The 14,012-nt window shown below is 53.9% G+C and overlaps 1 protein-coding gene across 1 annotated transcript in view; it reads left to right on the top strand.

The window, feature by feature from the left end:
* CACNG4 (calcium voltage-gated channel auxiliary subunit gamma 4) overlaps positions 1 to 14,012 on the top strand; it is a 64,945-nt gene that overhangs the window by 47,405 nt on the left and 3,528 nt on the right. Inside the window, exons 2-3 of the mRNA XM_036899892.2 lie at positions 5,687 to 5,770; positions 10,862 to 11,002. Coding sequence (XP_036755787.1) covers positions 5,687 to 5,770; positions 10,862 to 11,002 — 225 coding nt within the window. The remainder of the gene's footprint in view (positions 1 to 5,686; positions 5,771 to 10,861; positions 11,003 to 14,012) is intronic.

The raw sequence follows: 14,012 nt of genomic DNA, 5'->3' as shown, positions 1-14,012 counted from the left end.
CCACAGGGAGAGCAGTGGGGAGATTCACCCAGGAGGGGCGAAAATGCCACCTACACACCATCCCGCCACCACAGTTCACAGCCCGATCACCAGCTCTCTGACCTGAGTGGGCCTGTGGTCATTTCAGAGGCACCACCACATTTCACTTAGAATCAAAGATTCAGTTTCTTTTCTCTTGTAATAAGCTTTAGTAATGCATTTTCAGACATTGCAGGAAATACACAAAAAAAATGTAGAGGAGAAAATCTTAATTCACTCATAACCCTATCACCCAGAAATAAAAGGCTGGATACATTTTAGGATATTTTTTCCAGATGTTAACTATGCCTATAGAAATGTCTCTAACAAAAGTGGCTCATGATGTACATAGAGGAATAGATCTGTGAACATATGCACAGGCCCCGATACCTTTTCTCCACAAAACAGTCCGAGAATCTTAACAGGAGAGGCTCCCTCTGGCCCAATTCCCAAGTTTTATAGATGGAGAAAATGGCTCACCTGGGGCCACATGACTAATGAAGTCTCTTCACACCAGTGGTTTTCAGACCCTCAGGAAGGAGAGAGCCGTCATGTCTCTGGGAGCACAGGCCACTGACCCCAAAAGCACCTCAGTATTCCTACAGTGTGGCCAGTCCAGGATCTCAAAATTAACAGCCCTAAATACCGCTTAATAGAGAACACAGCAAATGGCCCATTTACCAAGTGAGAACACGTGTGAAGTGGCTTGGAAATGGCTCTCTCTCTTCTCACATCAGCCATTAATTTTCCCCTTTTAAATGCCTTAGGCCAGTGCTAACAGAATTAAATTTGACAGGGATAAATGTGAAGTCCTTAAGACCAAACACTGCACTTGAAGAAAACAGGCTGGGGGAGGCGAGGCAGCTCTTGTGAAAAAATCCTGGGAAACTGAGTTGGCATCAGGTCCCATTAACAGAAGCACAGGGTGCAGAGAAGAGGAGGGGGCAGCAGCTGGAACGCTGGGTTCGGTGGTGGGTGCTGTGCTTCTGGGGACAGTGTTGGGAGCTGACCTGGAAAAGGGAGCAAAACTGGTCCTGGAACCATCAATAAAGAACTGGCTGAAGGAACTGGAGGTGTTTGACCTCCAGAGGACATCGATCCTGAGGAAGTACCCACATTCCTGACGCTGGGGACAGGGGGCAAGCACCACTCTCCTCCACAGCCCACTTCCCTGGACTGGGGATGGGGGTGAGGTGGATGGGAATGGGGTCAGGCTTCCTGCCTCTTCATAAGGTCTGTCCGGGGAGAGGCCTGGTCCCAACGGTTGGCAGCTTGTAGGCCGCCTCTTGTCCAGCTTAGGGCCTCACCCACAGACCCTGGGCAGCTGGAAAAGCAGCGTGTGCTCCCCTCCTGTTGGACACCGTTCCTCCTACAGCGATTTGAAGGGTTGACACATGACAGGGAGGTTCTTTTATTCCAGGGATTAGAAGTAGCAGCCATGGCTGGTGTTTGGGGGAGGCAGGAGATCTTTCAGGAAGTTAAAAGTTAAAGCTGTCTGAAAATGGAATGCCTTCGGAGGGGGTCAGGCCCTCTCCACTGGCAGCCACCAGGTAAGAGAGGCCGGGTGGAGGACTGGGGCCCCAGATGGGGACATGCACCGGAGGGCTGGTGAAGGCGCTTTGCAGGCCTACACCTGGGAGGCTGCGTGAGTTTCACGGCAGCACACTCAGCAAGAAGCGCTTTTGTAAATGTAAATGCGGCTAAGAGCCTCTTGCCCAAAGCCTAGCAGGACTGTGAGCCAGGCACTTTCACCTTCCTGCATGTGAATGGGGAAGGGATGGGAACGGGGGCAAGGCTGGAACCGGGGATGAGAGGATGAGGCTCACACAGCGACGCACCTGTATTAGTTTCCCGGGGCTGTTGTAACAAGTTACCACAAACCAGCTCGGCTTAGAAAACTGAAATTCATCGTCTCACAGTTCTGGAGGCCGGCAGTCAGGAATCAGGGTGTCGGCCGGGCCGCTCTCCCTCTGAGACCCTGGGTACCACCCTTCCTTGCCTCCTCCCAGCCAGCAGTCCCTGGCTTTCCTCGGTTTGTAGACACAGCACTCTGATCTCTGCCTCTGTCTCCACACCCCCTTCTGTGTGTGTGTCTATGCCCGAATTTCCCTCTTGTTATAAGGACAACAGTCATTGCATTCAGGCCCACCCTAATTCCGTGTGACCTCATCTTGACTTCATCACCTTTTCGAGACCCTATTTCCAAACAAGGTCACATTCACAAGCACTGGGAATTAGGACTTCACCATATCCTTTGAGGGACACAATTCACCCCATGACAATACCCATTCCTTCAGTCTGTGCAGACAAGCTCAGCATAGGAGGAAGGAGAGAGGAAAGGAAAGGGGTCAAGTACTGGATAAGTCAAGGTATCTTTGAGCATAATCCCACACGGTGGGATCCATAGTGTGTACACACAGCCCCCAAAAAGGGAAACATCTGTTTCTATGATACAGTGAATTGACAAACTGTAACTGGATGGATATGCAGCCACTAAGAAAAGATGTGTTAAAAAAGGAGTTAATATGTTGGACAGTGTGGTTCCTATTTGTAATTTCTATCAAACATAAAATACCACCCTAAATACAGAGTGGAGGTTAGCAAAATATACTGGAGGGGCATTTGAAGTAAATGTGTCTACATGCAAACTGGTGCTTCAAAATGAGTTTTGCTTTCAGATTGAATACATAAATATATGGTTTCCTCATTTCTGCCAAAGTGAAGTTTCCTTTTCACAGTACCAGCGTGGGAGCAAGCCTTACTTCCCTAGGCCCGGAGCCCGTTCCTTCTAGCACTGGGAGCAACTTTTACATTAGTCTCAACTTAATACTTTTTATTTAAAATAAATAAAAGTTTTTTTTTTAATTGTACATATTAACATAGAGAGATGTTTGTATATGTTGCTAAGTGAAAAAAGCAGGTTACAGAGTAAAGTGTATTGTATAACTCCATTTAAAAAACAGAAGGCTAGCCATCCCCAAAAACCAGGTTAGCAGTCCCTTATCAGAGTAAACATGCAACTATCATATGACCCAACAGTTGCCCTCCTGGGGCAATGAAATGAGAAATGAAAACAGGTTCACCCAAAACCTATGCATGAATGTTCACAGCAGCATTATTAGAAATAGCTGGAAACCACAGGTGTAATCCCTGGAAATAAGCAGATGTCATAAACTATGATCCATGCATTCCATTGAATATTGCTCTGCAATAAAAAGGAACAAACTATTGATACATGCAATAACTTGGATGAGTTTCCAGAGGAATATGCTGAGTGAAAAAAGCCAGTCCCGAAAGGTTACCTGCTGCGATTCCATTTATAGGACATTCTTGAAATGATAGAACTGTATAAGCAGAGACCATCTTAGTGGCTGCCATGGGTCAAAAGGGGCTGGGGCAGGAGGGAGGTGGGTGTGGCTATGCAAGGGCAACATCAGAGGTCCTGTGATGGTGGAATGTTCTGTATCTTGACTGCAGCCATGCCAGTATTCTGGTTGTGATACTATGGTTTTGCAAGATGCTATCACTGGGGGAACCTGGGTAATGGGTATGTGGGATCACTACGCATTGTTTCTTGAAGCTGCATGTAAAGCTACAGTTATCTCCAAGAGTGTAATTTAGAAAAGCAAGGGAGGAACCTCCCAAATGTGTACATACATAGCGTGCACATAGAGGAAGATGTAGAAAGGCACATGGCAGACTGTTGACCTCTAGAAATGAATCTGGAAAGAGAGATTATTTAAATTTTCATTTTCAACCTCTTACTGTTTGACTCATTCCAACGTGTGACCTGGTGATTTTGTTTATGTCCATAAAGGAGCCCAGAAAAGTGGGCGGGGAGGAGAGCTCTGTCTGGCCCACTCAGGCCTGGAAACCTGCTCCCTGTCTCCAGACATCCTGCATCTGGGGGTGGGAGCCAGGAGCGGGGGGCGGGGGGCGGTGCGTGTGGCTGGCCTGCTCCGGCCTCCGTGGCTCCCTCTCCCCATCCTGACACCACTCTGCCCTGGGGCTCCTTCCTCCTGCTCACAAGCACTGTGGTTCTCCACCCACTCAGCCGGTCACTAGAGTAAGGACCTGCTGAGGACAAGGCCGGTGACTTCTGGGCCCAGCAGCAGCGGCCCTCCCCTGGGCTGGGCAAGGCTCTTGGCCTTGGGCTAAGAATCATCTAAATGCCTTCCAAGTATCGACTCACAGGATTCTCCTAGGATCCCTAGATGATGAAAAGCCTGTGTTATCCCCATTCTACAGATAAGGAAACCGAGGGAGGTGCCTAAGTCATTTGCGCCAGCACAGAAAGCCCTGTCACAGCGCGTCCCACCCAAGTCCTCACCTCTGGGACCCTCAGTCTGTCTCCCACCATTTTAACCAAGCCCAGCCCACCCACTTACTGCCCTCGAGGCCAGGGGGGTCTTCAGAAAGCACGGGTCCTTACCAAGCGCTGCAGTTCTCCGGAGGCGGCAGCTATGGAACCCGCCCGAGGGAAGAGCTTGGGAAGGTAGCTGGTCAGCCAGCTAACTGGCAAGCAGGTGGAAGAGCAGCGTGCCCCGAGCTCATCAGAGGCTCTCCCGATTGGAAGTACCAAGGAGACAGACGCTGGTCTGGTGCAGGCCTTGTTTCCAACATTGTGCTTCTGACCTGGAGGTCCGGCTGGGCTCTGGGAGGCCAGCAGGACACTTGGCAGCAGCTACAGAACTAGAAATGGCCCCAGTTGGAAAGAGCCCCACCCTGGGCCAAACAGGGGTGTCAGGATGTACTCCCTGCAGAAGCTGGGGGCTGCCTCGGGCGTGAGCATGCCGGCAGGGCAGGCCTGGGCCCCTGTACACCCCTCTCCACCTGTGTCCAAGTCTGTGCTGGCATTCCCAAACTTCAGGGCACAGGGGCTGGGAGAGCTGGAGAGAGGATTCTGGAAGGGGAGAGCCTGGCCTTTCCTCCTGCAGTCACTGAACTACCCAGGGTGTCCTGCCTCCCACCCTGCGAAGGCTACTTCTCAGAGTCAGGGGGGAACCCAGGGAGGAGATGGTCCTGGCCTCTCCGCAAGTGTCTCTTGCTCCGTGTTCTCTTCCTTCCATCGCACTGAGGGGTTTGGAATCATGTTGCCAACTGTGCTCAGAGGCAGCATGTCCCTTAGGAGAGATTCATCATAACTGTGTGCTTGAGAGAGAGGGGAAGACACAGACAGACAGATAGACACCACGGGGCAGGCTTACTGCTGGCTCATCTGCCCCCCTACCCTCCCATGGCCCCCAAGCTCCCCCTTGCACAGGCCCTTCTAAGTCTGGCTGCACTGAACTTCCCACCACACCCCAAACACACCAGGCTCCCACCCCCGCCCCGCCTTCTCACACTTTCTTCTCTCTGCCTGGAACATTCCCCGCGGTAAGGGGCTGGCACATCCTGGCTGCCCAGGGGGCTTCTGCTTGATGGCTCCTGGCCCTGCATAGTGTTTAGTGTTGTTCCTTTCGCCAGTATGCTCATTTTGGGGCACTTTCTCACTGTGCAGTCCTCTGTGAGTGTGCCCGCCCCTACCAGCCCGGGACGCCTGGGACAGCCTTTCTTCTCTGTGCCCAGGGCCCACAGTCTGGCTCACACACAGTAAACAAGTCTGGAATGAATGGACTCACGGACCCATGGAACATCCACAATGTTCTTTTCCCCTTGTTCCCTCCAGGGATCTATAAAGGGCACTGCTTCCGGATCAATCACTTCCCAGAGGACAACGATTACGATCACGACAGCTCGGAGTATCTCCTTCGTGAGTGTCAAGGCTCCTTTGCTTCCTTTGTGCTGAGAGGGGCTGTGGGTGGCAGGGTGGGCGGCCGGGGGAGGATGGGCCACGGGAGTGGCAGGGGGGCTCTTCTCTGAGGGCTCTTGTCGCTGCCTTTCTGATTCAGCACTGCTGGTTCAAAGGACGGGATTTTGTTAACACTGCCACAGATGCTGGGCATCCCAGGGGAGCTCCTTGGCTGATAGGCCCCCACGTGAGGGGGACAGTGAGGGGGTGGGCGTCCCCACTCCCCAGCCCTGCTGGGCATGCCTGACGTCTGGGCTGCTGACTGGCACAACTGGGCTGGGGACAAATAGGTTAAAGACATAGGTTTTCCCAGGCAGAGCATCCCTGGGGGGCTGTGACACCCCGAACACACTGTCCTGCCGGCACTGGACCTGCTCACCCCACCCCTCCTTGGCACCCAGCACTCTATTCATAAAAAAATCAGATGAAGTCACACACTAAGACAGCCTGGTGGGGTCCAAGCCGCCACGGGAAAAGGTGAGGAAGGTGGCAGGAGCGGCCTTGGACACGAGGGCCTTCAGTGTTTGCAGCAGCACCACCGCTGCCCTGCGAGCCCCTACCCCCCCGGGGACCCACGCTGGGCTGCCGCCCACCACTGGACTGGAGCCCAGAAGGCACAGCATACGCTGAACCCCGAAAGGCAAACCCAGCCCTGTACCCTAAAGCCACATCTCATGCCTGGGCCTGCAAATACCTCCCTGGGAGGAAGGCTGGAGCCTCAGCCAGGCAAGGAGGCTGGAAATGGAAAAACAGCACCATTTCTAAGTCATCTTCCGCTTTCACATTAGCCAAGACCCATGCAGAGCAGCTCACAGCAGCAGCCCCGGGGGCTCCGTCTGGGCTTCATTTATGGAGAATCGATACCAGCATCCTCAGAGGGAGCACCGTTCACTCTGCACCTGCTCATGGATCGTTTTTTCCAAGAGAAAGGATGTGGGTTCTGAGTCATCTAGTGAAATAGAACAGCATGTGGTTCCCACGGAACCTGGAGCAGTGTCAGGCTGCTCTGGCCAGGCCCAAACCTGAAAGGGTCTGGCCAGATCTGTCTCCCATCCTTGCTCCCTCACCTTCTCCTCTTCCTCTTACCTGTCCTCTTTCTACTTTCTGGGGCCAACACTGAAGCGAGCAAATGATATTCCATAGGTGCACCAGAAATGGTTGTGCCAACTGTACATGGCACAATTCGAGGGGTGCTACGGTATAAATGACATCCTTCAAGTTGCGCAGTCTGTGGCCTGCACAGCCGTCTAGGGTGGTCCCTGGTGCTCAGCGCAGCTGGGATGGCTCAACTGAAACATCGACTCTGACTCAAAACCTGCCCTCCTCCCCTCCTCCCAGGGCAATCAGGGGGTTCTTAAGGCTCTGAGGCCAATTCGCCCCACTGACCAGCCCTGGGACTGTGTTGAAGGAAGCAGTGGAGAAATAAATCATTCCCTCTCCATTTCTCACTTGAACTTGCCGGGGGTTATGGGCAATGGCACTGGCTCTCCCTCTTTACCCCTTGTCCCTGTCCCCTCAATGGTCCCCAGAGCTCTGGGATCTCTTTCTGAATTGGCCTCAAACCCATCAGCCCAGAAGTCAGACCATGTGGCTTCCTGAAGTTCCAGCAGGAAGCAGATGGTCACTTAAACGGAGTAAATGAAGGCCGCTAAGGAAGGACTATTTACAAAGCTGCAGGCACTTTAAGGGAAACTTGCAAGGGATGGTGAGCACCCCAGGCTAGCCACCCAAGGAGCCCTTATCCCCCTGGGCCTGAACAAGTGAGGGAGGCAGGTAGAGGAACCTGGAAGGGGACAACAGCAAGAACAGGGCTGCCAGGCAGGAGCTGTAGCCTTTATGAAGAAATGCAGCCGCCCTAGAATTCGCAGCCTGCAAGAAGGAAGCCAGGGAAATAACTCACCTGCACTGTCCTCCCCAAAGTCAGGGTCAAGGAAGCTGGCTGATTCAGTCCACAGCATCAGCCTCCAGGCCCCAGAGTGGGATGCAGGGACGTAGAATGAGGCTCCGGAGGGCAAACCAGGAACGTGCTGCGCCTGCGCACATCCAGCTTCAGGCTCCAGCTGTCCTGAACCCCCACCCCCAGCAGTGTCCTCGGGGAGGCGTGAGTGCTGGGAGGCCCCCGCAGTACCCTGATTCCTGGTATTCAGTCCTCTGGCGTCTGTGCGGACTGTTGCTCCCAAAAACATGTAGAGGCACAGGAGAGAGAGCTCTGGGGACTGACGCTGCAGGAGACAAGCATTCATGAGATGTCATTTGTTCACTCACTGAACACAGTTTCCATGGGCCTACGATGTGCCAGGCACTGTATCAGGCACGCGGGATACAGCAGTGAACAAAACAGCTCTGCCCTCCTGGTGCTGACATTCCAGTGGACAGCGGGTGTACTAGAGAAGGTCACAGAAAGTTCCACAGTGGCTGCCGGTGGCAGGGCCTATAGGAGTGGCAGCCAAGCTGGTCCAAGGCTATGCTTCTTATATCCTGTCTTCAACAATTCAGGAACAAAGTCAACACCCCAGCCATGCATTCTGAAGCCTCCCAGAGAAATCAGGCTCTCGATGAGTTATGTCACTGTCACAGGGCTTCTTGATGGCCTCCAAGCTCTGCAATACCTCTGTGGTTTATGGGGTTTGAGTGGGTCACCACCCCACACCCCACCTGCCATTTCTCTTCCACCAGCCTCGCTGGCCTGGGCTGGGTTGGGGGTGGGGAGTGGTCCTGTCCATCTGATTTCCAGGTAGGTGTATGATTTCCATGCTAAGCCTCAGAGGGCTGTTGTCAGGGCCGCTGGGAGTTCTCGGTGTGCCTGAGGACGAGTTAGAAGGACGTGCCCATCCTCTGGGCAGACACAGATCCTTGCCAGGGCTTGATTTGGGCATGTGGCAGGGCTGGACATCAGCCCTGCTCAGCCCTCAGTTCTGTGCAAGACCCAGCCTGCACATCTGTCCACAGTGCCCCCGGCTGGCGCCTGCATATCCAGAGCTCCAGAATGAGCCCATGTGGCAGAGGACAGGGGCTCACATGACCTAGCTGGGCAGGACGGACGGCTCTGGGCCGGGCGCAACGTCAGGGACCTTAGAGGCACCGGGCTCCCTTCTCTCCTGCCCCCCTGCCCTGTCTGCAGTCCCTGGGCATCGAGGGGGCATGACTCCCGGCTTTGCTGGTTGGCCCAGCTCAAACCCCATTTCGGAAGCCCACAGGAAACCTCCCAGAGCCTGCGGCTGCAACCAGACAGAAGAAGAAGGGGAAGGTGCCAGAGAGAAGAGCTTCATTTAATGCCCCAAACAGACCCCTCTCTGTGAAGCGCAGGCACACACTGGTGGGCTTATAAAAAAGAGACAAACGCTGCCTTCAGAGGCTGAAAAGCGGCAAACTGGCTCAGCTGGCTCAGGAGGGTCCCCCCTGCCAACGCTCCCCAACTCACTGTCCCCTGCCGGGGCCACTACAGGTCCACGTAGCAGGATTTCTACGGGGCCAGGGCCGGGAGACAGACCTGCCGGCCCACCGGAAAGCCCAGCTTGCAGCTCCGCCTCACCCCGTCCCTTCCTCCTGCCCCTCCTCCTGGCCAGAGGCTAAGGAAGGGGCCCTCATACCCGAAGCCTGCTAAGTGCTTCACGTACCTTATTCCAGCACATTCTCGCAACTCCCGCAGGTAGTGTCCGCTTTTTCTAGGGCGACCGTAACAAATTACCACAAACTGGGTAGCTTAAAACAGAAATGTACTCCTCTCGGTATGGAGGCCGGCCGTCTTCAGGAAGATGTTGGCAGGGCTGAGCTGCCTTTGAAGTCCCAAAGGGATTGTCTTTTTGGTTTCTTGTAGCTTCTGGTGGTTCCCAGCACTCCCTGACTTAAGGCTGCCTCCCTCCTTTCTGCTTCTGTCTTCACACGGCTTCCCCCTTGCACATCGCCACTTCTGCCTGTGTCTTTCCCTTTAACAAGGGCACTTGTCATTGGATGTAGGGTCACCCTCATCTAGGGTGGCATCACCCGGACACCCTTAACTCAATCACATCCTTAACTCAATGACCTTTTTTCCAAATAAGGTCACATTCATAGGTGCCCGTGGTTAGGACTTGGACATAATCTTTGGCAGGGGCCACAAGTCAGTTCCTTACAGGCAGGCATCACTTCTGTCCCCAGGTTATAAAAGAGGGGACTGAGGTGGTCAGACGTTAGCTGCCCTGGTCACCCTACTAGTCAGTGGCAAAGCAAGGGCACAAATCTCTCTCTGCTGGACACCTCAGGCCACGCTTGTCTCCCTCTGTCCAGCCACCTCCTCCTCTGGGGCCTCAAGAGCTCCTGAGCTTCCGTGTCCTCATCTGTCACCTGGGGGTGATAAATGATGATGATGATGTAGATAAAGGCCATCGCTAAGAAGCATGTCCTATGGCCTGGCCCTGTGCTGAGCCCCTTATACATAAAAACCAACCCTAGGATGTAGGTTCTATGATGAACTGTGTCCCACAAATGGGAAAACTCCGTTTCAGAGATGTGACATGGCCTGACCAAGGCCACACCACCAGCACATCCCAGAGCGGGCCTCGCACCCACTCCCACCTGATGCCAAAGCCTGTGTCCTCAGCCACCCATGGGAGCTGCCTCCATCGGACGCCATTCCCCAGCCTTCCAGAGGCTTCTTGGACATGGTGTCCATGAAAGGGCTCTGTGGGCTGAGAGGTGTCGTCTGAATGGGAGGCAGTTCAGTGTTGTCATGGCTGTTATTACAGCCTCCCTGGTGCCACTGAGGGGCTCTCCTCCCTTCCACCTGGCAGAAGTGTGACCCACAACCAGGACAGCCTAAGCAAGACCTGGGCAGACGCGACTTGAGCCCCCTCGGCGTGCAGTGGGGGACTAACCAGCAGGCCTGGGCCCTCACGTGCATCTGGCCCCACCCCACCCCAGCTCCCAACCCACCTCAGGTCTCCAGAGCCTAATGGGAACCTTCAAAGTCAGGGGAAGGGCCTTGGGCTTTGGGGCCCCAGGACAGCGCCCCCGGCCACCGCAGGAGGGAGGCTGGTCTCACGGCCTCCCGGCTCTGTCTCCCACCTGGCCCAGGCATTGTGCGTGCCTCCAGCGTCTTCCCCATCCTCAGCACCATCCTGCTCCTGCTCGGAGGGCTCTGCATCGGCGCTGGAAGGTTCTACAGCCGCAAGAACAACATCGTCCTCAGTGCTGGCATCCTCTTTGTGGCTGCAGGTGAGCTGCCGCGCCGGGCCCTGCGCACAGGGGGAGGCGGGCAGACTGTGTAATTAACTTCAGAAGTCCAGGAGCGTGGGCTGGGGCAGGGACTGGGGAGCAAATGCTGAATGGGTCCTTTCTCAATGACACAAAGGCTCTGGCCCTAGATAGAAGTGGTGGTAGCACGCACTAAATGATGCTGAATTGTTCACTTTAAAGTGTTAGTTTTGTTATGCGAATTTCACCTACATAAAAGTAACAGTAAGTCCAAATGTGCCAAGTGCCACAAAGGGGCAGCGCTGGGACCTTACAAGCCTTCCACAGGGGAGCCTGGGTGAGTCGGGGGGCTTGGGGTGGCACCCAGAGAGACTCACAGAAGACCAGACCTGAAGGGGTGCAGCAGATAAAGACAGGGTGGGGGCACAGGGCTGGCAAGGGTGCTGAAGAGGCAGAGAAGCCTGGTGTGCTAGGGTGGGGTGTGCGAGGGGGCTCCAGAGAGCAGGTCAGATCCTCCGGCCCATCCTGACTGCCCAGCTCTCTGGCTGAGAGACAGACAGCAGAACCTTAGAGCCACCCCCACTGCAGCCCAGTGGGAACCCAGGAGCAGTGGGTGACAGCAGCAGGCCCCTGCCTAGTGGGCCCCAGAGGGCTTACGGTGATCGCTCCCCTGAGCCTCAGTGAGGACGGTGCTGTGGTGCCCTGCCTCTGCAGGCGCAGAACACATTCAGGCCAGATGTGGGCCTCCCAGCTGGTTAGTGGTCTGTGCATGTCCACAGGCCAGTGCAGAAGCCAGGTTTTCTGGCCTGAGGTGCTGGAGGAGAGCGGAGGGAGTGCCTGCCAGGGCAGACTCAGCCAGGAGCATCCTCAAGGCTCCAGGCAGCGCCGCCGTGGAGTTCAGAGAAAGGTGCAACAGGGCCTCTGGCAGGAGAAGAAGGAACTGCCTGACATCTCAGGCCCTGCTCCAGTAAATAAATGTGAGAAATGTTACAACGCTCAGCAATTCTTTCCTAAATTGTTGTCTTTGCTCCTTACACCATCCTAACAAGCATCTTTTTTGCTTTCCAAGTATCTTTTTTCCTACACCGGACTGGCTCCTGCCATGTCCCTGTTCCTTCCCTTCTTGCCCTTCTTATCCCTTCCCTTCACCTTAGCCTAGAACATGGGCAGAGAGGGAGGGCAGGGAGACAGCCCATTCTCCTTTAAGCAGTCAGATTTCTCAAGGTGTGAACCATTAAGGAAGTCCCTGCTGTGACGTTGAGATACTGTCCCCTTTCCTGTCCCAAGGAAGGGAAAGAAGATCACAGTAACACCAGCCACCATGTTGCCAGATGATCTGTGAGCACAACTGCCTCACCCCAGCTCCCGAGGAGGCCGTCAGGTGGCAGGGTTGTCAGCCTCCAAAGAGAGATGCCCCCTGCAGCTGCCCTTTCCCCCAGGAGGAACATCCCGAAGGCGTATCCAATGCTCCAGGTTACCGGAGGAGCCCAGAGGTGCTCAGCTAAAAACGTGGGTCCCGCCAGAGACGACAGGACAGAGTAGCAGCTGTGGGCAGGCACGGAGGCAGGCAAGGGGAAGCCGCTTATTCCCGTTAGTTCCCTGGTTTATGGCACTTTGATCGTGGTTGAGGCAGAGGCAGGCCAGACGTCACGTGTAGGGCCCAGCTCCAGGCCGCCCCAGCCCCAGCAGTGATGTGAGACAGGCCCCTAAAAAATCCTAGGTAGGAAGTGGTCAGAGCCTTGGGAGATGTTCAGTGCAAAGGCTGGGAGAGTTGGAAGAAGATGCAGTTAACTTCTCTGGGCTGTAGTTCAAAGAGCATTCTTACGGTTTATATTGAATACAGGGTGGGGCAGGAAGTCCAAAGCTAGGGAGGCAGGGAGAGAAGGGGTGAGAAAGAGAGGAGGGGAGACAGAAAGCAAGCCATTCAAGTAAAAAGCCATTGTCTGTGAAGGTTCTACTGGAACACAGCAGAAGGGGCGAGAAGTCAAACCTACAACGGGCTTGCTTGGGGGAGGATCTTTAGTCCCCTTACCAGGAAATATTCTAACCCACCCACACTGGGATTGGAGCAGTAAGCACATGGACCAAGGCCATGGGCAGTGCCTGGACAATGCAACACATCTGTAAGTCCGGGGAGAGGAAATTCCAGGGCAAAATACTGCTAAGAACTGAAATCAGTCAAAGGGAGAAATAAAGTTTAAAACCCATTTACTGGTCACAAACTGCAGTCCAGTGCCATCTCTCTCCTGCTCCGAGGAAGCAAGCCAGCCAGCCCCTCCCCTTAACCTCTCAGGTTCAGACACACCCTCTCTGTTGCCCAGGTAATTATCCATTGACATGGAGATGAACTTCTCTCCACCCCTGAGGATGTGCAAATGCACCAAAGCCAGGAGAGATACTCTGGAGATGTTACAATTTTACCCACAACGTTGCTTTACAATAAAACACAGTAGATTATAATAGAACTTCAAGCATGCTATTGTAAGCACACTGTAGATGTTGGCTCATTTAATCCTCACATCTACCCTGTGAAGTGTGTACCACTGGATTCCCATTTGGCATATGAGGATACTGAGGCAAAGGGCATGACCTACCCAAAGTCCCCCAGCTGACCTCTGGCAGAGCCAAGAGTCAGCGAGGCAGCTTGATTTTCCTCAACCTCACTTAGGAGGTTTAAGAGACACAACAACGGGTGACTATGTTTCACCTCCCAGATTGGCAAAGATCCACAAGTTTGATAGTATATATTATTGGCTGTGGAGACATTTTGTACCCCTATGGAGGACTCTGGGGTGGTGACTGAATTCAAAACACCAAATGCAGCATGGTACCCTGGAACAGAAAAAGGAACTAGGGGGAAACCCCACTGAAATCCAAGTAAAGTCTGGAGCACAGAGAGTAGTGATATAGCAGGTGGGTTTCCTGGTTGTGACAAACGTACATGATGATGTAAGGTGTTAATAAGGGAAGCCAGGTGGGGAGTTAGAAAGGAGTTCTCCATACTATCTTCACACCTGTTCAATAAACTAAC

The sequence above is a fragment of the Manis pentadactyla genome, chromosome 4 (genome assembly GCF_030020395.1).
Source record: "Manis pentadactyla isolate mManPen7 chromosome 4, mManPen7.hap1, whole genome shotgun sequence".
NCBI classification, from domain to species: domain Eukaryota; kingdom Metazoa; phylum Chordata; class Mammalia; order Pholidota; family Manidae; genus Manis; species Manis pentadactyla.
The sequence above is the reverse complement of the archived record's forward strand: the minus strand, read 5'-3'. Positions and strand labels throughout refer to the sequence as shown.